Source organism: Takifugu rubripes, chromosome 2 (genome assembly GCF_901000725.2).
Source record: "Takifugu rubripes chromosome 2, fTakRub1.2, whole genome shotgun sequence".
Taxonomy (NCBI): domain Eukaryota; kingdom Metazoa; phylum Chordata; class Actinopteri; order Tetraodontiformes; family Tetraodontidae; genus Takifugu; species Takifugu rubripes.
The window spans coordinates 13,967,300-13,990,274 of NC_042286.1; the positions used below are offsets into that span (position 1 = coordinate 13,967,300).

Below are 22,975 nucleotides of genomic sequence, written 5' to 3' on the forward strand. Positions count from 1 at the left end.
GAAGCTGGTGCTGATCACCCTGCAGTCTGAGATGTTTTTCCCAGCTTTCCATGCTGTTTCCTGCCAGACAGGAAGTCTGTGGTCCACCGGCAGGGGGAATCTGGCACCTTTTCACAGCCACTCCTTTTTAGGTCTATTTCTATTCATGGGTCATGTATTGGATGTACTGCTATCAATCCACACTATGAGTTTGCCGATTTTTACACCGCGAAAGGATGAAAAACACGGACCGTAAGTTACGTGGTATAGCGAATAGGTCACTGTAATATCCAAACGCACTTGAATGCAGCATTAGCGAACCCGGTTCGGGCGGAGGAAACCGACACCGAGCGAAGTGTCATCAGCAGCCGAGAGGAAACGGCTCTGTGGGGATTCCTTTGTTCGTATGGCTCATGAAAAACTAAGAAAGTAACGCGGAGCAACGTCGGTACTTCCTCTTTAGTTTCAGATTCAAGTGAGATCAACGCACCGTTTTGACCCCCCCAGAGCCAAAGATCCGCAACGGTTCTGGGCCATAGTTCGGTTCAACATAAAAGTTCAAGTTCAAAAGCAAAAGTGATTGAAACATTAAATTTTCTACAACCCTTGACACACCTGCCTCGCTGTGTTTTTATTAAATGAAAAAAAACAAAAAAACAAAACAAGAAACAGTCAAATGTGCTGATAGTAAAACATTATTTATTGACTGGAAAAATATAGGGACCAAAAAGAGGAAGTGTGCAGTCAAAACAATCCCAAAGCGACCTTGACATGTCAGAGTTAATGTGCAGCAAGTAAAGCACTATAGTAATTCATGCCATAAAGCAGAGGATGGTGGGTGTGGGCCGGGATGGGGGGGGGGGGGGGGGGGGGGTAAAGGAGGGAAAAGGCCAGCTGTTTAGTTGAGACGGCATCGCAATTCAAAGCCACAACACAAGAAAATCAAAAATAAAAAGCTCCTGGGAGTCTCTTAGATTGCATCGATGTCGATATCATCCTCCTCCTTCTCAGATGCTTCTGGTTTCACCGTCTCCATCTTGAGCTCACGGGCGGAGGGCGAATACACCACCTGAGGACAGAAGACACAGCTGAGCACATCCAGAGGCCACGTCTGAAATATCACCAACCCATTTATGTCAACAAGTAAGCAGAATGTCTCCAGACGCGTCCCCTTGTCCACACGCAGTAATTAAGGGCCAGTAACATCTCTCCAGCAGGTAACAGGAAACGCTCCTCATCTTGTTCTGGTTTGTTTTTAAAGGCGTTTTACAGCGTCGACATCGTCTGTCTCCCTCTGCTGGCAGCGGAGCTAATTACAGCCGAGGTCCAGGTCACGTCAGTCTGACCCGGTTAGATCACCTTAAGCAGGTGCAGAGAAGCTTACACTCGCAATTCACACGGAAACCAGCAAATAACCTCACCTCTACGTTCTCATCCTCCTCCTCCTCCTCTTCCTCACTGCCCTCGCTCTCCTCTTCAGCCTCCTTCAGCCATTTGACAAAAGGAGCAGCCTTGGCGTGGATCTCTTTGGCAAGTTCCTTGGAGACGTACTTCTTAGAAACCTGGTGGATTTGAGGGTTGTGAAAATCACACACTGATGCTTCAGACACATTTCAGCAGCTGGATTATCTATAAAACATCTGTGACAGGCTCGCCTTCTCTGCCCAGGCAAAAATGACGTCCTCCTCCAGCAGGTCAGCGTCGTAGAGCTCTTTAAGGATGATAGGAACACGAGGCAGCAGCTGAACCTGGTGCAGCTTCACAACACACTCGAACCCCCCCAGCAGATACTTTTGGGCTTTCTTGTTGTTATGGCAGAACTAAAATGTAAATAAAGACCAGCGTCAGGTTCCTTCTATTGAGAGGTGAAAGGATCTGAAGGTCAGACTAATCAATGGGATCGGTCAACAACTTACGCGCAGAAAGTGGCGTTTATACTTCTTGATCTGGTCTCGGATGTTCTCGTTAAAGAGCAGCTCACTCAGGATGAGGGGGCCCATGGCCTTAACGTCCAGGCGCTCCGCCTCTGCCAAGATCTCCTTGTCGGCACCGTCGATGGTTTTGTTCTCCTTCCTTTGCTGCCAGTCAGAAAACAGCACCACCGTAAATGAGCAGGCACAGACGTCACCACAGTTGAAATACTACACAGAATATCAGTCACCAAAACCATTTTTAACATTATTCCTTTTCCTTCTGGTGATTTACTGTTGAGAAACTAAACATGCAACCTTTGATCGACCTGTTCAAACAGAGACTTGTTCTGATCCTGCTGGTTTCAGTGATGAATTATTCACCACAGCAGCTCAGAGGGCTGAAGGACACATCCTGGAGGCCACAGCCTTTAAATCAACAGCTCACATTTGGGTTTAGCTCGGTAAACAAGCGTCCACTGTCACCAACAGGTGACACCTGGACCTGGTCCAGGTAACTCAAGCTCAGCTCCAGTCCGGCTCTGGCCCACAGATGCTGAGGGTATTCAACCGGCAGCCTCGGTACAAGCGTACAGTCTGACGCCGCTCACTTTGACAAAGTTGTAGAACAAATTGACCCGCTCTTCCAGGGGTTTCTCCAGATCCTCGCTCAGCGTCAGGTTCTTGGCGTGGTCGCTGATTTCCTCCATGCGCCGCCGCTGCGCCTCCTCCGTGGTCTCCTCTGCCCAGTCCTCATCTTCATCATCGCGATCCTTCGCACCAGACAGGAGAGGTCAAAGTTTACACGCAGCAGCATGAAGCGGTACATCGCGTAACCTAAACGACGTCAGGCCAACGCCACAGGGTCAAATCTGGTTAGTTCAGGGTTCCTATGACCAAGAGGACACGAGTCCATCGAACAAACAGCAGCAGTCAGACTGCGTTTCCTGTTGTGAAGGTACAACTGCACTACTGGAAACAGCAACTTCAACAATGGTCAGGAACCATTCAAAGCCCAATGAAACCCACCACAGCTTCAGGGGCGTCGATGTTGTCGTGGTTTCCAGCCTCTCCGCTGCCCGAGCCGTTCTCTTTGTCTTTTTTGCGGTTCTTTTTCTCTTTGTCTTTCTTTACAGATGCGGATCCACTATCCGTGCTTTCTGTGATGGTTGAAAATTACAAGGAAGCGGCATGAGCCAAAGTTATTTTTTATCTCCCCCGGACGGGAACAGGTGAAGATATTTGAACGAGAATCTCACCAGGTGGGTTTTTAAGAATGAACGTGCAAAGTTTGTGTCTGGTGTCTAGCATGCCGCGGTATCCACAGGCCTTACAGGAATTACCAATGGTTTGTTTCTTGGGGTTGACATGCTGAAACGAGAGGTTCTCCTTTAATATCCAAGTCTCGATACGTCAGTCATTCATGTGTCTCAGCGTTCACAAGCGTTACAGATGCTGCCCGAGACTCACCAGATCAGTTTCAGGGTTGTCGCACTCGGCACACAGCACAAATTTTTTGATGAACCCATCAAGCATGTCCTGCAACTTGTTCGCCTCGTGGGATCCGTTGACGATGTAACGGTCATTTTTGGTATCAAACTGGGTCTGAGCGCCGAGTTCACAACCAAAAAACTTGGTCGGGTCTACGAAAGAAAGCCGATATTTTAATAAGCAACAGGTTTTACCATTCCGACAGGACAGAGAAAAGCGAAGGCAGTACTGACATGTTGGAGGCCTGTTCAACGCCTTTGCAACGTCAACCATGTTGACAATGACCGTCTTGATTCCATTCCCTTTGCCTTCAACCTGGAAGCACAACAACAGAGGACTGGTTCAAACACCATCCAGAGAGGTTCAATAGTGAAACCAGCCTCGGGAAAGTTACCTTGGCAATCAGACGGGGCATCTTGTAGCGATAGAACTGGTCTGACACGCTGCGGTTGACGTTGACAGACATTTTGGATGGATGTTAGCACTATCAGTAAGATAAAAGGATCTTGGTTGGGGATTTTTCGGGATCTTCTGTCTGGAAAAGAGGGGATGACATAAACGACTGCAAGCGCGCTCGGTCTCTGACATGAAAAACGCTGTGCCGCTGTGGCCGCAAGCTCCTTGCTTGAAGGCTAGATTTCCACCACACAGGTTCCAACGGCTGCGCAACAGCTCTGAAACAGAGAGACAAATGCATATCAATATCTAATCAGGAAAGCTAGTTAATAGTGAACTAGGTGGAGAGGACATGCTGGTGTGAGAGAACAGGATGGGTGATTTACCGTTTCAACCCCTAAATGGAAAAGCCTTAAAAAGGAGTAGCCTATTTGGCCACTGTGAGAGAATCTTAGTACTTCCCAAGCGTTTATAATGCTATGCAATTATACGGAATGAATAAAATAAAACACACACACACACACACACACACACACCCACCATCACTGAAATAAAATCCTTCTCAACTGCCGGGGCGTTCAGGTATGACTAGTGTGTGTCATAGATGGCAGATTACCAACAGAAGCAGCTGTATCCAGCCGTGACCCTTAAATACTGCTGACCACACTTGTTACAGCAAATATCTGCGTGATCCCCGGGTGGGTAAACAGGACAGACGCCAAACCCTGCGGCAGGACGGGGCGCTTTGTGTCCCTGGAGGTACCAAACAGTGGTGTGAAAGACCATTGTCACAGATGAGGGCCACGGGTAGGTCACACGGGGCCTTCTCTTGTCATTAGGTCAAAAACAGGAGGCCTAGCAGCTGCCACACACGTCCGGCACAAAGCTGCTGGAAAGGTGGCTGCTGGTTACGGGGCTTCCGCGGCGTGGCTGCCCACCAACGTCTGAATAACTCTTTTAAATGTGCCCAGAGCCGAGGTGTCCCAGAAGGGCACAGGTCGGGCTATTTCGGAAGGAAGCTAACTAGCTTAGCTCCGCGCTTGGTGCAGAGTGCGTCACAGCCAGCGCGCACGAGTGGAGCGCCTGGGAGGCGCCATTTTGATCGAGAGCGGCTACAATCCCTTATTACTGCGCCACAGCGCTCGCGATCACCGTGCTTATCTAACGAATCCGCGCAGCATATGTCGCGTCGAAGGCTCGGCTGGTGTGAAAAGTGGCTCCGACAACTCACCGTTTTCGCAAAACAAAGACATAAACACAACGCTGATCGTCCAAGAGCCGCAGTGAACGGTGGTCGATGGCTGGTGCTGAAGTTGTATCGATTGCAGCAGGGTTCTTAATGGTTCTTTGCCTTTCAAAAGATGCACCGGTCAACCCCCTAATGCGTCCAAACAGTGCAGGTGCCAGGCTCACAGACAGAAGGCTGCTATCCAGAACGTCCTCGGGGTTTGGGGACCTGGGGGCGGAAAAACGCGGCGTTAACACCCGGAGCTACTAGCATCTTCCGTTATGACAGTTCCCCTTGTTGAATGGGGCGATTACGTATATTATCTGATGGTAAAAAAAATCAACAACACCAACTTAAAACCACACCGTGAACCATTTTAGACCGATTAGTTGTGCGTGGCTTGTAACCCAATAAATAGATGGCGTCAGCCCCGTAAGATGCTTCAAGTAGCGTTAGACGGGAATTTTATCAAATGAACCAATTTAAGAGCAGATTAAATGAGACCGGATCCTTAATTAGGCACAGCTACCCGTATAAGTGATTACTAATTCGTCGTCAGCGCGTCTGTGATTAAAAAACGGAAGAATATAACGCTAAAGCTTCAGGAAATAGACACATCCTGCGGTTAGAAGCCAAGCGTTGACGACTGGGAGACAATTAAATGAAGAGTGTCGTTTAACTCTAGGTAGCTGGCTTCATTTTCTAGTCTGAAATCCACGTCACGATAAGCACAGCGTAATTACCTGATTTCTGTCCGCACCTTACCTCTCGAATGTTCTGGGAAAAGCTGCTAAATGCGTCGCTTTAACCTACTATCGTCAAGAGAACGGAAGCAAGGGCAGTGGTTACCGTTTCCGGTTATGACAACGCCTTCAAATTTAAAGCATGGATAGATCTTTAACCTAATGCATGAAAGGATCATTTTTGACTGGAAACATTTGTGGGACATTTGTTTTGAATTACAATGTTTGCGATTTGCGCAAGTATAACCACGAAGAGTGGCCCCACCCGCGGCGTGGTCTGCACATCAACAAGTTTCTTTTATTTTGAAAGGCTACATAATTGTGGTTCCTCATCGGATGACGCAATGACGCTGTACGTGCAAAGGTGCTTCCTGAAATTGACTCGCGCAAGCAGCAAAATAGAAGATGGTGAGTAGGAATTTCCTAAAGTCAACATTTTTCCCATTTAACGTCCAGCTTTTGAACCACTGACGTGCATGATGTTGCCTTGGATTGGACGCTGTCGTGGAGATGGTGGCGTCGAGGTTTGAGCGCGTCCACGACGCCTGTTTCCAGGTTTAAACGTTAGCTTCATTCCGAGATGGAGCAACGGTCACATGACAGATGGACACTTTCGTCCCTATTTTCACACTTCAGCCCTGGAAACGCTCCTTCCATCCGCACAACTCGGTTTTGCTCTGTCAGATTTATTTTCAGCTTTTTATTGATCGTTTTATTAACGCTGTCAATTTTTTTAAAAAACATGTTTTGCGGTATTTATATGTGCTAGCGAGCTGGGCTAACGAGCTAGCTTCTGTGGAACTTTTTATTTTTCATAACCGAGTTTTCAGCCCAAATGTAAATGATCATCACTACTACGTGCTACAACTGACGCGCTCAGCAGTTAAACATGCACGTAATTCACCGATTTGTCCCGTCGTCTTCTCAATCTGTCGCAATTTTATGAGCAAAGTGACTGTAAAAATGGGCAATTTTTGTTGTTAATTTATATTTCTGGGTTTTGATCCTCTTCCATTCATCGTATTGAGTTATTTGATGTGCATGCACGTTTTTGCATTTGTCTTTGACCACGTTTACTTTATGATTATCACTAACATCACCCATTAACCATTGATTCTGCCACATTGTTTAATTTTCTTGTGTTTTTGAGTGATTCATAACTGCTAAGTTAATCCATTCACTTTTTAACTTTTCGTTTCTAATTTCAGTTTAACTTTTGGTGTTTGTTCTTGATTTTACCTCTCCATGCACATTGTCTTTCTCCACTATCTCACCACTTTCCTGCACCTCCTACCTTGCCTGTCTCCAATCATCCAGGCTGGTCATCGGGTAAGTGTCCTCGCTCTGTGTTGGATCCCTCTTCTGGCTCTTCTGCCTGGCGTACTAACACGATATTGCAAAGTTTTGCAGTCCACCAACGTATCGACTTTGCAACGAGCTCAGCTTTCAGCATCTCTTCTTTAACATGGAAGTAGAACGTTTGGTATCACGGTTCGGTAGCGAGATACAAGTGAGGTGAAAACTGTCCGAGGTGTTTGGAGGACCTGATGGGTCTTTTAGGTCATATTCAAAGCTTCAGTTGGACAGGAAATTTACGGTTGAGGTCGATGCCAGTGGTACAATACAGTGTAGGGCTGTAGTGATGCAAAGCCACACAGATTAGTAGGTTGCTTGGAGTTCAGAAAAGCCTCTCAGATCCCTCAGCCGGACCAGTCCCGACTTTCTTTTTAGGAGCAGTGGTCTTTGCACCAGTAGGTGCCTGTAGGGCTTCCTCACAAATGTCTGAGGACAGGAGAACTCCCAGAGGAAGCCCGTCCCACCAGGGGTCTCGTCTTTAACCTTGACAGTGATGCAGCCATCCCACATCATAATATCGTATTCGGTTATATTGAAGTTGTCTTTAGTCAGGTTAAAATGGTCCCAACAACAGATATTGAGTGTCTGAAATCTGTTGCCGATGCAATTCAGTTGATTTCCAAGAAAAATAACTTCTTTTGACTCATGTATTTAGTGTTTATACTGGTAGTCAACCTTAAAGTATCCGAACATATGAATCCACTGTTGTAATTCTGTTTAAATGATGGTCACATTCCAACAGTTTGAATTCAGGCACTTGATATACTTGGTTTGTTGTGTAACCTTTCTAATCTACAAGCTTGTGCCGCTTGATTAAGTGTGATGATCTAGCATTTTAACCAGGGGCAAGTTTTGGGGGTATGAGATAATTTAGTAATTTTAAAGTCAAAGTGCACGATAGTGACAGATTAATGATGAGAAGCGAATAGAAAAGCCCTGCTGGCGTCTGCTCAGCCCACTGAGAGGACACCACAGAGCACTTTGCTTGGCCCACTCCCTTTTTGAGTTATCTTTGTGTGATGTCACAGTTGGTCCTGGTGTTAGGTGACCTGCACATCCCTCACCGATGCAACACCCTGCCGGCCAAGTTCAAGAAGCTGTTGGTCCCCGGGAAGATCCAGCACATCCTCTGCACAGGCAATCTCTGCACCAAGGAAAGTTATGACTACCTGAAGACGCTCGCCGGAGACGTCCACATAGTCCGGGGGGACTTCGATGAGGTCTGTATAGGATTTTGGGAACAGCGTTGGAATTATTGAGGGGGCTCATAGAAACCAACATGCAATTAAACACAAGAGGTTGTCGTCAAATTGGGTCACAAATATTCAAATGCTCCCTGTCAGAACCTGAACTACCCCGAGCAGAAGGTGGTCACTGTGGGCCAGTTCAAGATCGGCCTCATCCACGGGCACCAGGTCATCCCCTGGGGGGACATGGCCAGCCTGGCACTCCTCCAGAGGCAGCTGGACGTAGACATCCTCATCTCTGGACACACACACAAGTTTGAGGCTTTCGAGAACGAGAACAAGTTTTACATCAACCCTGGTTCCGCCACAGGGGCCTACAACGCACTGGAAAGGTAGATGTCCTGCAGGTGTAACCGCAGAAGTGGTGATGGAAAGACGTGAAACGTGCCTGTCTTCCCTCTTTACAGTAACATCATCCCCTCCTTCGTATTAATGGACATCCAGGCGTCAACAGTGGTGACGTACGTTTATCAGCTGATTGGTGACGATGTGAAGGTGGAAAGAATCGAGTACAAGAAAACTTAAAGGAAGGTGGGACGAGGAGTTTGGTTTCCATTGCTCAGCATTGTTGCTTCCCATCCACCAGGGGGCAGCATCTCTCCTGCAGTCATGTTAGCTGGTCAGTCGGCCAACTCTGAACAACCTGTGTATTATATTGTGTATACGACATCAGCATTTGCTTGAAACCAAGCTGTCACAGTAATTGAGAGAACGCAATAAGATCACATGTATTTGTTTTCCAAAGGATTATTTGGTGCCATTTTCTTTTACTTATTTTTGATCTTTGCATTTATTATTTCCTGTACATGGAAACAACTAATCAGGCCTTTAGCTTCAGGTAGTCGGCCTTCTGTCATTTATTTCCCCTCCACAATAAAGGTCTAATTTCACCAACTCTCTGGTTTTGTCTTAATTCCAGTGATGGAAAAAAAGAGCATGAAAATTCATGAAAATAAGGACTGAAAAAATCCTCACACATGGTCTGAATCCTCTTCCGCACAGCTCGTCCAAAAACCACCCTAAATTACTGTAAGTTGATGTTTCAGTTCCTGTAAATTAGCTTTGCAGTTGTTTTTGTCCAGACCGGGCTCACCGGACCGGAGGCCACCGAAGCTGCGGTTCAACCACTGAACAGCTGAAAGTGAAGCTGTTACTGGACGTTCTCCGAACACGCGTCGTCCCGTCCTGCGATGCAGAGAAGACTGAGAGAGGCGTCCAGCTCTTCCTCCTCCTCCAACAGTCGGATCGTGGCTCCTGGATACAACAAACCCGCTGAAGCAGAACCACAGTCTAAGATTTGTACGTCTGATTAAAGAAATACGCCTACTTTGTCTTGAGGATGAGCTTTTTTTTCTTCGAATTGAGGCGTTGGAAGGTCTGTTTTAATGGAAAGAGGCTAATTTTAAACTGTTTTCAATCGTTTCATGAAGGTTTGGAATGTGGTCCTCTCACCTGAATGACGGGGGGCTTCTGTCGGCACGTTTGGAGTTTGTCTTTTTATTCTTGACTTTTGCTCCAGGACAAAGTTCAGCTTGAGTTTCGTTGCCGTGGACAACCCCCAGACCGTCGGCGCGGGCGCCCACAGAGCGGCTGCCCCCTGGAACAGAGTTACTGAGCAGCTTCTGACAGTGGAAGTGAAACTGCAAACCAAGTTAAAGAAGGTCGAGTCTGAAAATGCCCAGAATTGAAGAAGAGCCATTTCGGTGTCTGCTTCTCCATCATGTTGATGATAAAATAAAGCGATTAAACAAACAGAGAAATCAAAGTGAAACCACTTTAATGGGGATTGTGCCTCTAAAAGTCCCACGGCAAATAAAAAAAGGGGAAACCCCAGAATAACAGGAGACTTTGGATTGACCGATAACACGAGTGTGGTGTGGAGACACCGTCTTCTATCTGAGCAGTTCTGGACCACAAACTATGGAATCTATAGACGATCCATAGGTTTACAGCTTGGTCCTGCTCAAGGTTTCTTCCTGTTAAAGGGGAGTTTTTCCTTGCCACTGTTGCTTGTCTGGGGTCAGGCCCTGGGATTCTGGAAAGCGCCTTGAAACAATTTTGATTGTATAAGACGCTGTATAAATAAAGATTGATTTGATTTGATTTTGACAGTCCTCACCTGAGGGAGTGCACCTGTGCAACACGTTCATGTAGTGCTGCGTGATGAGGCCACGGACGTGCGTGTCGCTGTGCGAAGCCGCAATGTTGCACAGGTACTCCCTCTGAGCTGGGGTCAGCGCGGTGTGCTGAGGTCAAGAGGTCAGAGGGGGGATGAGTGGGAATATAAAAGATGCAGCATCTTATATGACTTGGAGCACCAACAGTGTTTTACAATAAGGTAGACAGACATGCACGCCTGTTGCTTTGGTGGACATCAGCCAGTCGTACCTTGAGGAAGGGGGCCGTGCTCACGGCTCCTGGGATGGGCAGCGCCGCGTCCTGTTGGAGCCTCGCCGCTGTGTTATCTGTTAAAGCTGTAGGGATACAGAAGATCCACAGCAGATCAGGAAAAAGGAGATTTTATTCTGGATTTCCTGTTCTGACATTTAACAGGGCTGAATTTGACGGTGAGCCGACTTCATCCGGCTGATTTTAAGCTGCTTTTTTAAACTATTCTGTGGTTAAAGTGAGCTCTCGTTATCTTCCTTCCTGCACTGTAACGTATCAGGTTTGACCCAGCTGAGGTTTAGGATTTCCCCTCCTTTTCCACTGGTCTTATCACGCTGCCGTGTCACCAGTACAAAACCAGATTCTCCAGTTTCGCCTCCAACGGGACACCTGGGTCCACGCCCTCAGGGTCGAGGGCGGATGGCGTATCCCTGAAACATACCCGTTTGGGATTCGTTCGTCCCGGCGGTCCTGCAGCACAAAGGGCAAGACAGACCATAAATCCCCCAGCAGCCCTCGACACCCACACCTGGAAGTCCACATATTTGAGTTCCGACTTTTCATTCGCACATAAAGTCACAATTATGGTGAAATTATTGGATATCAGACATGACCAGACATGAAAACAACGAGAAGCACAAATAAGATTCAAATCATACCAAAGAAACACAAAGTTTTGGTTCAGACATGGCGCCAACATTGTGGAAAGTATTGAAAACCTGTGGAAATGTGAGCGAGAAGCATTCCGACACGGATACCTGCTCAGATCTTCATCCTGATGGCGTCTCTGGATCTTCTGAGTCATTGCAAACCTCACACGTTTTGTCACGTCCATCTGCACCCAGACACACCTGAGCTGTTCAGGACCTCGCTGACAGGTACGGTGACACCTGAGCCCGGTCACCTGCCCAACACGCGGGTGACACGGAAACAAGAAGAATTGAATATGTCCTGTTTATACTTTCGTGTTTCTAAAACTTCTCCATTAACTACGATTAAATCCAACCAAAGCAGCTCATTTTGCAGCATAAATCAGCATAAAGGGAACATTTGATGCCGTTATTTTTTTGCTTGGATTTTATAACACCTGTAAAATCTTTTGGAAAGTACCTATTTTTCCGAGAGGGAAAGTTTGTCAGACCTGCACGTTCAACATCAAATACCATCCCATGAATAACGGGAGTCTATCAACACTTTAAAATCCACTTTATATTCATGTAAACCCCTCATGGACGTAACCGGGGGCAACAGTGGTGCAAATTGTGAGTATCGTTGGTGTTACGTAGTGACCTAACAGGAAGAAGATTCTCTTTCATGGTCACGTTTGCATTCCTTTGTTCACTCTTCCTTCCCATCCCCTGCATAAAAGGGAAAGTAAAAGTGTGGAGGGAAATTCCGGTCATCGGCTTTAAGAGCCACTCCGAGCACGACAATACAACACTTCAGAGACAAACGTGCACCATATTCCATCTGAAAACGATGAAAAGGATTTATTCTCAGCTGAAAAAGAGCAGGACACCTTTACTGGTGAACCAAACTGGTAAGATTTGTTATTCCCATCATTTGTGCACAGCAGGTGTGTTTATGTCTGTTTATACCTGTTTATGTCAGTTTATGTCTGTTTATGTCTATACGGGTGTCTAATTACACCCGTCTGTCTCCGTGGTGCAAATCAATCAAATCAAATCAATCTTTATTTATATAGCGTCTTATACAATCAAAATTGTTTCAAGGTGCTTTACAGGATGGGAGAGAAGAGGTGAGGGGAGAGGAGAGGAGAGGAGAGGAGAAGTAGAGTGAAGGGGAGGTAGAGGAGAGGAGAAGGAGGAGGAGGAGGAGGGGAAAGAGGAGAGGGAGAGGAAAAGGAGAAGGAGAAGGAGGGGGAGAGGAGAGGAGAGGAGAGGAGAGGAGAGGAGAGGAGAGGAGAGGAGAGGAGAGGAGAGGAGAGGAGAGGGGAGGAGGATGGGAGAGAAGAGGTGAGGGGAGAGGAGAGGAGAGGAGAAGTAGAGTGAAGGGGAGGTAGAGGAGAGGAGAAGGAGGAGGAGGAGGAGGGGAAAGAGGAGAGGGAGAGGAAAAGGAGAAGGAGAAGGAGGGGGAGAGGAGAGGAGAGGAGAGGAGAGGAGAGGAGAGGAGAGGAGAGGAGAGGAGAGGAGAGGAGAGGAGAGGGGAGGGGAGAGGAGAGGAGAGGAGAGGAGAGGAGAGGAGAGGAGAGGAGAGGAGGGGAGAGGAGGGGAGAGGAGAGGCACAGAGCACAGAAACACACACAAAAAATATGATGTACAATCACTTCAGCGGGGCCGGAGGTCATTATGCAGCTCCAAGGGCGGGGGGGGGGGGGGGGGGGAGCAGAAAAACTACACAAGAATCAGCATAACTAGTCTGCTTGATGAGGAGAGGAAAGGAGAGGAGAGGAAACCATGACCCAGTGGAGTGACAGAGGCCTGTCAGGCAACATCAAAGAGACATTACAAGTTAAAGTTTAGCCCATCGCTCAAGAGCCGAAATGATTGTTTTTTTGTTAAATTTTGTGTGATTTACAAATAGGAAGCTTAGTTTAAAATAACTGAACCACAGAATAAATTCAGACTCTGAATATGCAAACAAATATGTAGTTATTAATTATTAATTGAAAGGCGTCGGTACTGAACACAACCAGCAGGTGGCACCAACGCTGCCATCAGAAGGCTAAATTATCATCTCACCTCAGGGCCACCAGAGGACCAGGAACTGGCTACCAGCCATGATGATGGCCCACAAACCATAGTGTGCACCCTCCCGAGGCCACCAGCAGACCTTCCTGGGAACCTCTGCCAGTACCTGCTCGCTGTGCAGGAAACTGTGCGGAAGGACCTGGGCCCCCACCTGAAGAATCTGGGCTCGATGGGCGCACAGGTTGAAAGCTATCACCGTCAGATATTCGACTGCTTCAATCATCTGCTGCAGAAGATAAACGACCTTCAGAGTCTCTTCATCCTCATGCAGTGGGTCTGCCAAACGTATCCGAGGTAAATACAAGTAAGGCTGCACTTTCAGTGAAGAAGAACGGAAGCAGAACGTTTCATCGCTCCATCTGAGTGAATCAGTTACATGTGTGATCAACCAACATTTGAGTCATAAACCAGTCGATCTGTGGTTGCTTCCCAGTCAGGAGATGTTTGGTCCACTTCTTCTTCAGGACCTTGATGTAAGAAAGAACGTGGACCTGCTGCTGTTGACAGAGTGGGTCACAAATGCAAAGAACAAACTGCTTCATAGAGTAAAGGTAAGAACCCAAACCTGCTGCACCCGTCAGTCCTTTCAGGCTTGAAACATTAAGACTCGGTTTTAATGTTTCTGTCCTCAGGAGGACTTCAGAGCTTCTGTGGGAAAAATCCTGGAAATGGACAGAACACATGTCGATGGCAATAACGAGGAAGCTTGTGTCAGGTTCTATGTGGACATTATCCAGGTCTGTGGATTTTTGGGGTTTATTCTTTTTAAAGCTAATCTAACAGTGATGGTAACAGTAGTGTTTTAATTCTAAGTTGACCGAGGGACTGTCCACGAGCGCAGGCAATATCAGCTCCTCACTGGTATCTGAGGTTCGAGAGATTTGCTTCCAGGAGCTGCTGAACATGTTGCTGGGGTGAGGGAGACACTGTGACCGCAGGACCGGGGGGTCTTTACAATGGTTCATGCTGAGGTTTGCGTTGGTTCTGTAGGTACACGGCTGAACAAATGGAGCTCCTTGAGAAGAAAACAAAAATAGACGAAAGAGAAATGACCTATTTCCTAAAGACCCTGAAAACCTGCAAAGAAATTAAGTGAGAACTCTTCTAATTTACCTCATTAGACGCAGTATTATCAGCTAACAGCACTCAACAGAAGATCGACATCATTTTCAACGTTTCCTTTCAGGCAGCACGTCAGGACCACAACTACGGACGTCACAAGAAGCCTCCTTCAGGACATCGTGGCGGTGCTGGAACCCATGGAGGCCTTTACTTTAACCTGTGTGAAGAAAATGATGTCAAAGGTTGCAAAGGTAACGTCCAATATACCGATGATAGCTGATTAAAAGCTGCAGCGTTCTCATAGATCGCCCTCCTGTCCCAACAGAGCCTCCTGAAGTCCTACTTCACAGGGAAGAACAAACAATTCTTCTACTTGATCCACAAAGTGAAGACCTGTTTTCCAAATGAGAAGTGGTGTCAGGACGTCATGGAGGTACGTTACAACACCTGAAGGGACAATAGGACGGTTAAGAGCTTCTACCCAGTTGAGAAGAGTTTTTGTTCTTAATAAAAGTTAAACGGTGTCTCTGTTGACCTCTGTGTCCCAGATGGTCGTGGTCGAGATCTACAACATCGTCGCTCACACGTACCTCACATACCTCGTCAAAGTCCGTCAGAACAAACTGACCAATTGCTGGAGTCCAAACATCGGCCAAACGGTCACAGAAGATGCTGAGCTTCTTCACGACACCATCTCAGAGCTGGTGAGAGCAGCGGTCGTGGCGACACCCACGGCCTGTTTTTAAAACATCCAATAACAGCCCTTAACTGCCGCGTTCCTCCCACCAGGTTCCCGGTGTCGACCTTTTGAACCCGATATTGAAAGTGACAGAGCTGCTGGAGTGTGATTCTCATGATATGGTGCTTCTAACAATGGCAACCTTGCTCCAGGAATTTCCCCTGCTGCGGTAAACCTTCATCACATCTCTTTATCATCATGACATCATGACACAGAGAAAAGTATCTATAGGCAAAGACCACGCCTGGTGGTCAACGGAGGAACTGCACCTTCCTAACCTTGCCTTGTGTTTGGTTCCCCTCAGAGAGGACCTGGTTCTGCAGGTGGCACTGCTGCGATGGAACCGTCTCTCAGCATGGCAGGCCAGGAAGGTCCTGGAGGCCATTCCTGGGCGGCGACAATCCACGTCTGTCTCATGGTTCCGCTGTCTGGCCTGAGGCAGGAGACCGAACGCTGTATTAATATTTATTTCCCAAGCTCTGCTGTAGTTATGGTCAGTAAGGACTATCATGCTTCAGGAACAAAGATCCAGTTTTACTGAATGTGTCATTAATATAGCTGCCGTACAATTTGTTCTCAAATTAAAATGCAATGTTTTTTATTATTTTTTTTTTTTAAGGGTATGCAAATCTTTTATAGAAAATCCAAAAGAAGCTCGTCATTTGCAGATTTAAAAAAAAAAAAAACACTACTTTACATGCACTTACATTGACATATGTTTCACATAAAATATACGAACACAAACTGAAATTATTTTATCACTTGTTAATGTAATCAGTAATATACTCATTACTGCAAATAATGTCTTAGACGTACATATTAATTTAGTTTCCCATTTCCAGCTATAGTTTAAAATTTAATACGTTGTTGTTGTTTTTTTTAATATATTCGTTATTTATTGATTGTGACAATTAATTTATCGATAAAGTTTTGTTTTGAAAGAAGACGAAGAAGAAAATGGTTCTGTTTATTTGGGAAAATTTCCGTAGCATAGCATGCTAACACTTGTCAATTACTACCGGTACTTGTTTCTTCCTTCAAAGTTATTAGACGTTGAAAAAAACTGTATTGTTGTAAACCTGTCTGTCGTTGACACTTTCCCTTCGTTGTATTTGCCAGAAAAGTGAATAAAAGTCATAAAATAGACGAGTAATTACTCACTTTTATTTCCCGTCGTCACGCTAATGGCCTCAACGCTACCAGCGATGGGAGAAGCGGTTCCTAAACATCTGAATGTTTGGTTTACCTAACGGAGAAAGTTAATTTTAGCCTTACTAGGTTATTCCCAAGGTATTCTTGTTATTTTTAAGGCATTAACTGCAATATTGTCTTTCCCTGACTGCTCTGGAAGACCATATTGTCCATTTGCTTCTTATCTTATCGTCTCCGTTGATTGAAATCAATCAATATCAATTTTTTAAAAATCCATTTTAAATAATTACATTGTAATATTATTATTTTTTAATGCTATGATGATTTCTAAAGTCATGATTTGCCACTCACATATGGTGGAAGGGGACTTGAGAGAAGTTAAACAAATGAATCAGCCTGAGCGATTCAGCCCTTTGACCACAAGATGGCAGCAACGACACAACATAAACCTTCAAACGTCTCTAAGTCAAATCACAAATGACAAAAAAAAAAAAAAACAGTCTGTGACAAAGTTTAGTCAAAACTGCTTCTTTTTTTCAAGGTGAAGAAGAGCTCTTTTACCTTTGACCTAGATGAGTGACAACCGAAACAGCTGGTCTTGCATCTGGATTCCTGTCGTCAGACACACAAACACGCATCATTTGTACAGTGATCATTTACATCAGCTACATCGGTTTAAATGAGCTGTTACTCCCCAGGAAGTGCTTGGCAGCGGACCAGTGAAATTCCCAAGTTCCGTCCCTATGAGTCAGTGTGAAATTCCAGTTGAGCAGAATCTTTTTAATCATGCTCAATTTCCAGTCTGTCGTTATGACTCCATTTTCCTTCCCACCTCAAAGACTTCCCGAGATTGTCTCTTCAGATTTTAATGACTGCAAAGTGTCCGCAAGGGATTAAAAAGGCTGACCTTTTTATGGAAAACATCTCCACAATATCTGGATAAAAGCCACCATGTTTTATGATATTTGACCCAGGAGTTACTGAAGAAAGACAGGGCAGAGTGGGATCATGAGACTGGGAGCTTGTTTGTTCCTCTGGATTATTAATGGATTGTCTTATCAAATCATCTTTGGCCCACAGAGTAAATCAGCCCGAAATTGGATTATTGACTTGATCTGCTGGTTATTTTATGATCGAGTGATTTGTTGTTAATCCGGTTTTGTTTCTGGTTTTAAAATGCAGCAGACATTCAAATTACAAATCTTTTTTTTCCACTTCTTTTTTATTTTTTTTCTAAAAAACCTTTGATTTATTAAAAAAGTAACAATTGCTCAAGAAAATGTTCGTACCTTTATTTCACATAAATAAAAAAATAAAGTGAGAAAGATTCTAAAATATTTATACAGGACAGCGTTAACGCACCCAGATATTTTTTTCATACATACAAATGAATGAAACATTATAATTCATGTAGATCATGTCACAAACCTCCATCTATGAGATTTCTGGTCACATTTGAGCGTAACTGACTCTTACTGTACAATAATCCTGCAGTAATGTTGCAATGATACCTCGTCTCTCACTGAGAGAGCGACAAACATCAACAGTCCCTGAATCTGCAGCTTATTTGACCAGAACTGAGGAGAAGAAGGTCCGCGTGTGCTCAGAGCTGCTCTCGCTCAACGTCACCGTCAGAGTGTCTTTGACTTTCCTCCGTTCAGATCTGGAGAGGCTGGTCTTGAGCTTCAGCAGAGCTGAAACGTGTCTCACGCTGAAAGGAAGCAGAAAGAGGAAGGAGGTTAAAACGCTTTTGTCAGGATGCTGAAGAGTTCCATTGAACAGAAGCAATATTAAATATTGCCCAGGAGGTGGGTAAAAGAAAGTCCAGGCTTGGGAGGGCAGAGTGGTGTTTGAAGGTGCGTAAAGCTACACTCTGAATGCTAATGCTAACGTGTCTATCAGCGGCTATATTGGTGTGGAGAATGTTGAGATCCTCCTCTCAAAGTCTGTTAGAAGAACCGTGTTTGCACCGGAATCATGAGGAGGTCGAGCACTAACCGTCGCCTTTCACAATCTCCTCCTGTACATTTGCTCACAGAGGGAATAATAGCGGAAGTTGTCCCAGAATGAAAGTTACCTCAGGTCAGGAAACTCCGTTCCCAGCGAGGCCACTTGCATCTGGATGGCCGGGATGTCTTGGAGTTTCAGGACGTCAGCGATCTTGGTCAGGATCTCCTTCAACCAGTCCTCCTTTGAACCCTGTCAGGATGTAACAGCTCGTTACGTCCAGTCAGACAGGCTGGAAAAGCTCGAAGGAGCCGCAGCCTGAAACACCGTCGTTTGGTGCCGGCGTCTCACCATAGCGACGAACAAACGGGTCAGACTCTCGGCGTCGTCCGTCACCACCTCGCAGGCCTTCAGCTGCAGCGCCTTGTCCTTCAGCTTCAGCTCTCCCTTCAGGAGCCTCCTCACGTATTCTGCTGTCACTTCCTGGTGCATCTGATCAATCAGCTTCTGAAATGAATACAAAAAAAAAACACCGTTCATCTTGATTCCAGTCTTATTTTTACCGACTGGTGCAACACGACTGCCGTTTTAATGACTTTTGGCTGACTTTACCTGGTGGCTGGTTGCACTGGAACCCTGGAGAACCTGAAGCTCCTGTTGGAGGTCGACCAGCAGATTCTCAAACACCCGCCGGTTCAACCAGTCAAGGGTTCCTATCTTGCGATACTGTGGCTGCGTAAAGTTCAAACACGACACATTAAAAGGTTGCGCAACACTCTGTCAGAACGGTATGGCGCCCTCTAGTGGCCGCACTGTCCAACGTAAACGCCAAAGCACGAGTGCGTGAGCAGCCGATCTAGCCTTACCTTGAGGGCCTCGTGCACGGGCTTTAAGAGGTATTCATGGGCGGCTCGTCTCATGTCCCCCAGAATAATCAGACATTCTTGCCGCACGTCATCGGTGAAGAGCATGTTCTGCTTCTGGAGGACCTCACTGAGGACGGAGCAGAGAAGCCACATCAGCCGAGAGGCTCCGTGAGACGAGTTTCCTCATTTATGAGAAGCGTACCTGAACTGCTCCACACACAAGAGCTTTGCCTTGACGAAGGACCTGCTGTTCACTTTGTTCTGCTTTATGATCTCATTCTGGAAGTTCTTAAAGCTGCGGAGGCAGACGTGTGAGGGAAAGGTGAGTTTTACCTGCACACACTTGTTCAATCGCCCTCCTTGTTCACGAGATCATGCCATTACCTGCACATCAAGTCTTTCACGTTGGCTGTTATGCCCTGGGCCTTGTGTCGGTCTCCCACCACCTTTCCGGTTGTGGTCACCATACCGTGGATGCACTGGAGGGAGGCGGGAAACCCACAGATCAGCATCTCCTGCTGTAAATATGCTCCTGCTGCGCTACGACTGCACTCAGTGGAAGTGGAAACTGTGTTCCTACCGCTCAAACCTTCACCTGCTGCCTACATTCAACACTGGAACAAGCTAGAGTTCAGCCCCATGTGGTCAGTAAACATTTCCTTCTGCCTGTGTTTACCTGGATGATGTCATAAGCCACGGTACTGACGAAGCAGCCATCTTCGCTCGTGGGCTCCTCCCCTTTGCTCCACTTCTCCTTCGCTTCCTCCAGGACGCGTCGGATGAAAGAGGTCAGTTCATCCTGGAAACACGTTTGACGTCAGAACATTGTAAACTTGTCGACAGGTTTAAAACCCCACTGGGGGGGGGGGTGAGCGGCAGCTCTGCTTACCTGTTGTTTGTTCAGGTACTGCTCCTCCAGGGGTTCCAGCACCTCCTCAGGCAGCAGCTTTCCCATCTCAGCGACGCTGATGTGAGGGGCCAGCTCAGGCTTCTGAAGGATTCTGACAGAACAGACACAGATCGGGTCAGCGTGCTTAACAAACACCTTCCCTCCCACATGATCTCGACTGTCACCCGTGCGACCGTCGTGACCTACCCTGGGTAGTAGTCGTTGACCCACTGCAGCACCGACGTGCAGTCTCTGTCATCCAGGCCAAAGTCTGCAATCTTTCTCAGTCTGGCGCTGAAGGTCTGGTGGTACAATCTGGCGTAAAAGTTACAGATGTCCATTTCTGGGGGGTAGCAGTCCTTCACCGCGTTGACCACCAGCAGCAGGTCCACCTTCAGCTGTCTGGCCATGCTGGCGATGTCCTCCTGGACAGAAGACAGCTTCACCGGGCTGTTGGCGGGCGTGGACGGGCTGTCCATGCGCCACTCCACTATGTTGCGAAGCGCCTCGTCGTGGAGGATCCTCCAGCCGCCGGGCCTCCAGACTGGCGACGCCTCGGTCCTCTGCGTCCACCTCTTGTCCTGCTCGGCCTCCAGAACCATGGCCTTTACAGCAGACAGCAGAACCTCCATTTTGAGCTCCTCTGGGCTGAGCGAAAGCTCAAGAGTCTTGAGCACACCAGCTTCCAGCTGTCTGTAGTTCTCCGCCAGCTTGGCCGTGTGTTCCTCGTGTTCCTTGGGGGTTGGATCTTGCTTTTTTTCCCCAAACAGTCGTTCTTCTACTTCTATCAGCAGCTGGCTGCACTCAAAGAACTGTTTACCTTCAAGTCTTTGCTCAAACGAGAGGATTTCTGAGAAACAAGAGCAACGATGGTTAAGATGTCGCAAGTGTTTACATTTAGAGAAAAACCTTCTACGCAGCTAGAAGAGACGTGGGCTTTAGTCAGACTAAGCTGTGACATTTTCATGCTTTTTCCATCAGATATTTTCTCTGGTTTTAAGTCGACATTTACAGAGTTCATCAGCGAGCTGATGGCAGCTGTTCCTGACCTTCTTGTTTCTCCTCTTTCTTGGGGGAACGGCGTTCATCCGTGGTGCTGGGGGGGTTATTGAGGGCGGTGGCGGGGGCTCTGTGCCCCTTCCACAGCTTCGGGAACTTGAACCATTTCCCAGTAGCTGTGCTGATCGTCTCCGCCGACTCTGAGCGGTCCCGCATCCTGACGCAAACACACAGCTAATAAGAAAACGACCTCTCAACTGGAAACTGTCAACATTTCCTCATTAACTGACTACCTGGGCTTAATGAGGGATTCTAAACAAGAGTTCGAGCTGCAGGCACTTACTCGACGCTGTAGAAGGTCAGCCAGGAGATAAATATCCGTGTTTGAGTGTTTCAGCAGCTCTGACAGCCTCAGTTCAGCTGCTCTGCTGGGCTGGACCTGCTTTTTATAAAGCAGGCTCCTCCTGCAAGGGGGGAGGGGGCCCGTTTCCCCAATGGACTGGAAAGTCCAACACACACACACACACACACACACACACACACACACACACACACACACACACACAGGAAACAACAGAATTCATCTGGGGAAATATTGGGGACAGTCTCACATCTCTTATTTTTCATCAATATTTTGTAACCTTTCAGCATTTTTGAGCATTAAACTGCTCTGAATTGTTGTTTACAGACTGTTTGTGTTGTTTTCCCCTCTGGAATCGCAGCCAAACCGCACTGTTAAAACTGGCCAACAGAAATAAATGATGCATGGGAAGAACCACATGTTTTAAGAGTTTTCCAAATCAATAAATGTGTTTTTTCCTGTTGGATGGCTGCTGTCTAAATCAGAGATGTTTCATAGATATTTCTCCCTTGCTGCGAACATTTGCTGCCACTTTCACATTTTCCGTGAGTGAAGACATTTGTGGTCAAGACCGATGCTGCTAGCTTCTGCAGCAACACAAGAGAAGCGAAACTGGTGAAAAACCACATCCACAGCTGCAGAAGTGACGTGAAACAGGTGAAAACCTTGTATTCTTTCAAGAGGCCTTTTTCTGGGAAATGAGAAGTCGATTATTTAGTATATCAGCTTGTGTACGGTTGGTCGGGTTGAGGGTCCCGAGACACTTCAATTCTAACCCAATTAAAGGCCAGCGTCACCTGCCAACATAGGTCAGCTGAGGTGGGTCCATCCTGACTTGGAGCCTCTTCCTGGTTGGTCCTGCCGCATCAGTGATCCACAGTGTGAGAAACCCCCTCATTTATCAGCCTGTTAATGAGTAAATACACTAAAACCTCGCTTAATCAGGACAAACATGCACTTTGGCAGGGAGCGGTTTTCATTTGAGGAAAAGTTCCGCTTCCCTCTAAAAGTGATGAACTTGTGCAATAACAGACAAAAGTCGTGCACGCCGACGCCCTCCTGTGCTCATTACAGCCTTTGTTGCGTTTCTGGACGATTAGAAGGTCGGGTGATGAGGCATCATAATTTGTTATCTCTTATTTTTGTTGCACGAACCCTGAAATAAACCCGACAGCAGAAGCTTCAGTGAAGATGAATGGGAGTAAATTCATGTTTCCCTTGAGCAGGAAGTCCTTGATGCAGAGGCTGGAGGCTCAGATCCAGTGTTCGGTCATCATGGCTGAGTCAGGAGCGCCTTTAAGAGTTCTAAAGAAGAAAATAAAGATAGACAGTCCAATTTCTTTTAGTCAAACCTGTGCTGGGACTTTCTGGGGTCAGAGGTAATCAGAGAGCTGTACAAAGACAGGAAATACCGAAACATAAAGACTCAAAATTAAAAGGGTGTTTCAGCCAGTCTGGGGAAAAACACTAATTAAAGAACCACTATTTTGGTCCTTACAAGTCAGTGTTTA

General features: G+C 46.6%; 5 protein-coding genes and 1 long non-coding RNA gene across 13 annotated transcripts; 2 read left to right on the forward strand and 4 right to left on the reverse strand.

Annotated features, from left to right (window-relative positions):
• Positions 1-656: 656 nt before the first annotated feature.
• eif5 (eukaryotic translation initiation factor 5) lies at positions 657-5,887 on the reverse strand. 2 transcript variants are annotated; one of them, XM_011620314.2, is made up of 12 exons: positions 5,770-5,887; positions 5,008-5,232; positions 3,775-4,054; positions 3,614-3,695; positions 3,360-3,532; positions 3,149-3,260; positions 2,919-3,049; positions 2,501-2,662; positions 1,896-2,057; positions 1,635-1,799; positions 1,401-1,541; positions 657-1,048 (listed from the first exon to the last, which is right to left on the reverse strand). In XM_011620314.2, exons 3-12 carry the CDS (start codon positions 3,844-3,846, stop codon positions 950-952), a joined length of 1,299 nt encoding a protein of 432 aa, XP_011618616.1. In that variant the 5' UTR covers positions 3,847-4,054; positions 5,008-5,232; positions 5,770-5,887; the 3' UTR covers positions 657-949. The 2 variants fall into 2 exon arrangements, with proteins under 2 accessions (XP_011618616.1, XP_011618612.1); XM_011620310.2 differs by having other exon boundaries at positions 5,748-5,862.
• A 170-nt stretch (positions 5,888-6,057) lies between these two features.
• vps29 (VPS29 retromer complex component) lies at positions 6,058-9,244 on the forward strand. 2 transcript variants are annotated; one of them, XM_011620321.2, is made up of 5 exons: positions 6,058-6,155; positions 7,065-7,076; positions 8,132-8,323; positions 8,447-8,682; positions 8,758-9,244. In XM_011620321.2, exons 1-5 carry the CDS (start codon positions 6,153-6,155, stop codon positions 8,873-8,875), a joined length of 561 nt encoding a protein of 186 aa, XP_011618623.1. In that variant the 5' UTR covers positions 6,058-6,152; the 3' UTR covers positions 8,876-9,244. The 2 variants fall into 2 exon arrangements, with proteins under 2 accessions (XP_011618623.1, XP_011618625.1); XM_011620323.2 differs by lacking the exon at positions 7,065-7,076.
• Positions 9,245-9,303: 59 nt separating this feature from the next.
• Positions 9,304-11,652, reverse strand: fam216a (family with sequence similarity 216 member A). 5 transcript variants are annotated; one of them, XR_003886372.1, is made up of 6 exons: positions 11,497-11,652; positions 10,739-11,209; positions 10,470-10,596; positions 9,803-10,396; positions 9,678-9,727; positions 9,304-9,604 (listed from the first exon to the last, which is right to left on the reverse strand). XR_003886372.1 is itself a non-coding variant. In XM_011620299.2 (6 exons), the coding sequence occupies exons 1-5, from the start codon at positions 11,571-11,573 to the stop codon at positions 9,959-9,961; spliced, it is 351 nt and encodes a 116-aa protein (XP_011618601.2). In that variant the 5' UTR covers positions 11,574-11,652; the 3' UTR covers positions 9,704-9,727; positions 9,803-9,958. The 5 variants fall into 5 exon arrangements, 2 of the variants coding, with proteins under 2 accessions (XP_011618601.2, XP_011618604.2); XR_003886370.1 differs by lacking the exon at positions 11,497-11,652 and having other exon boundaries at positions 10,739-10,824; positions 11,181-11,468; XM_011620299.2 differs by lacking the exon at positions 9,304-9,604 and having other exon boundaries at positions 9,704-9,727; positions 9,803-9,990; positions 10,739-10,824; positions 11,181-11,209.
• Positions 11,653-11,655: 3 nt separating this feature from the next.
• Positions 11,656-16,403, forward strand: LOC105419011 (uncharacterized). 2 transcript variants are annotated; one of them, XM_029828380.1, is made up of 12 exons: positions 11,656-12,000; positions 12,108-12,278; positions 13,446-13,743; positions 13,883-14,000; positions 14,082-14,186; positions 14,263-14,363; positions 14,440-14,541; positions 14,636-14,762; positions 14,837-14,944; positions 15,060-15,215; positions 15,301-15,419; positions 15,555-16,403. In XM_029828380.1, the coding sequence occupies exons 1-12, from the start codon at positions 11,967-11,969 to the stop codon at positions 15,685-15,687; spliced, it is 1,572 nt and encodes a 523-aa protein (XP_029684240.1). In that variant the 5' UTR covers positions 11,656-11,966; the 3' UTR covers positions 15,688-16,403. The 2 variants fall into 2 exon arrangements, with proteins under 2 accessions (XP_029684240.1, XP_011618596.2); XM_011620294.2 differs by having other exon boundaries at positions 11,659-12,278.
• LOC115247318 (uncharacterized) lies at positions 14,346-16,624 on the reverse strand. The gene is made up of 4 exons (XR_003886376.1): positions 16,412-16,624; positions 15,529-15,683; positions 14,563-14,728; positions 14,346-14,464 (listed from the first exon to the last, which is right to left on the reverse strand). It is a non-coding gene; the product is annotated as an uncharacterized lncRNA (long non-coding RNA).
• A 1,012-nt stretch (positions 16,625-17,636) lies between these two features.
• tnfaip2b (tumor necrosis factor, alpha-induced protein 2b) lies at positions 17,637-21,590 on the reverse strand. The gene is made up of 12 exons (XM_003962859.3): positions 21,447-21,590; positions 21,154-21,320; positions 20,312-20,954; positions 20,105-20,216; positions 19,892-20,014; positions 19,600-19,694; positions 19,418-19,510; positions 19,216-19,342; positions 18,962-19,081; positions 18,701-18,856; positions 18,480-18,601; positions 17,637-18,113 (listed from the first exon to the last, which is right to left on the reverse strand). The coding sequence occupies exons 2-12, from the start codon at positions 21,317-21,319 to the stop codon at positions 17,966-17,968; spliced, it is 1,905 nt and encodes a 634-aa protein (XP_003962908.2). The 5' UTR covers position 21,320; positions 21,447-21,590; the 3' UTR covers positions 17,637-17,965.
• Positions 21,591-22,975: the final 1,385 nt, after the last annotated feature.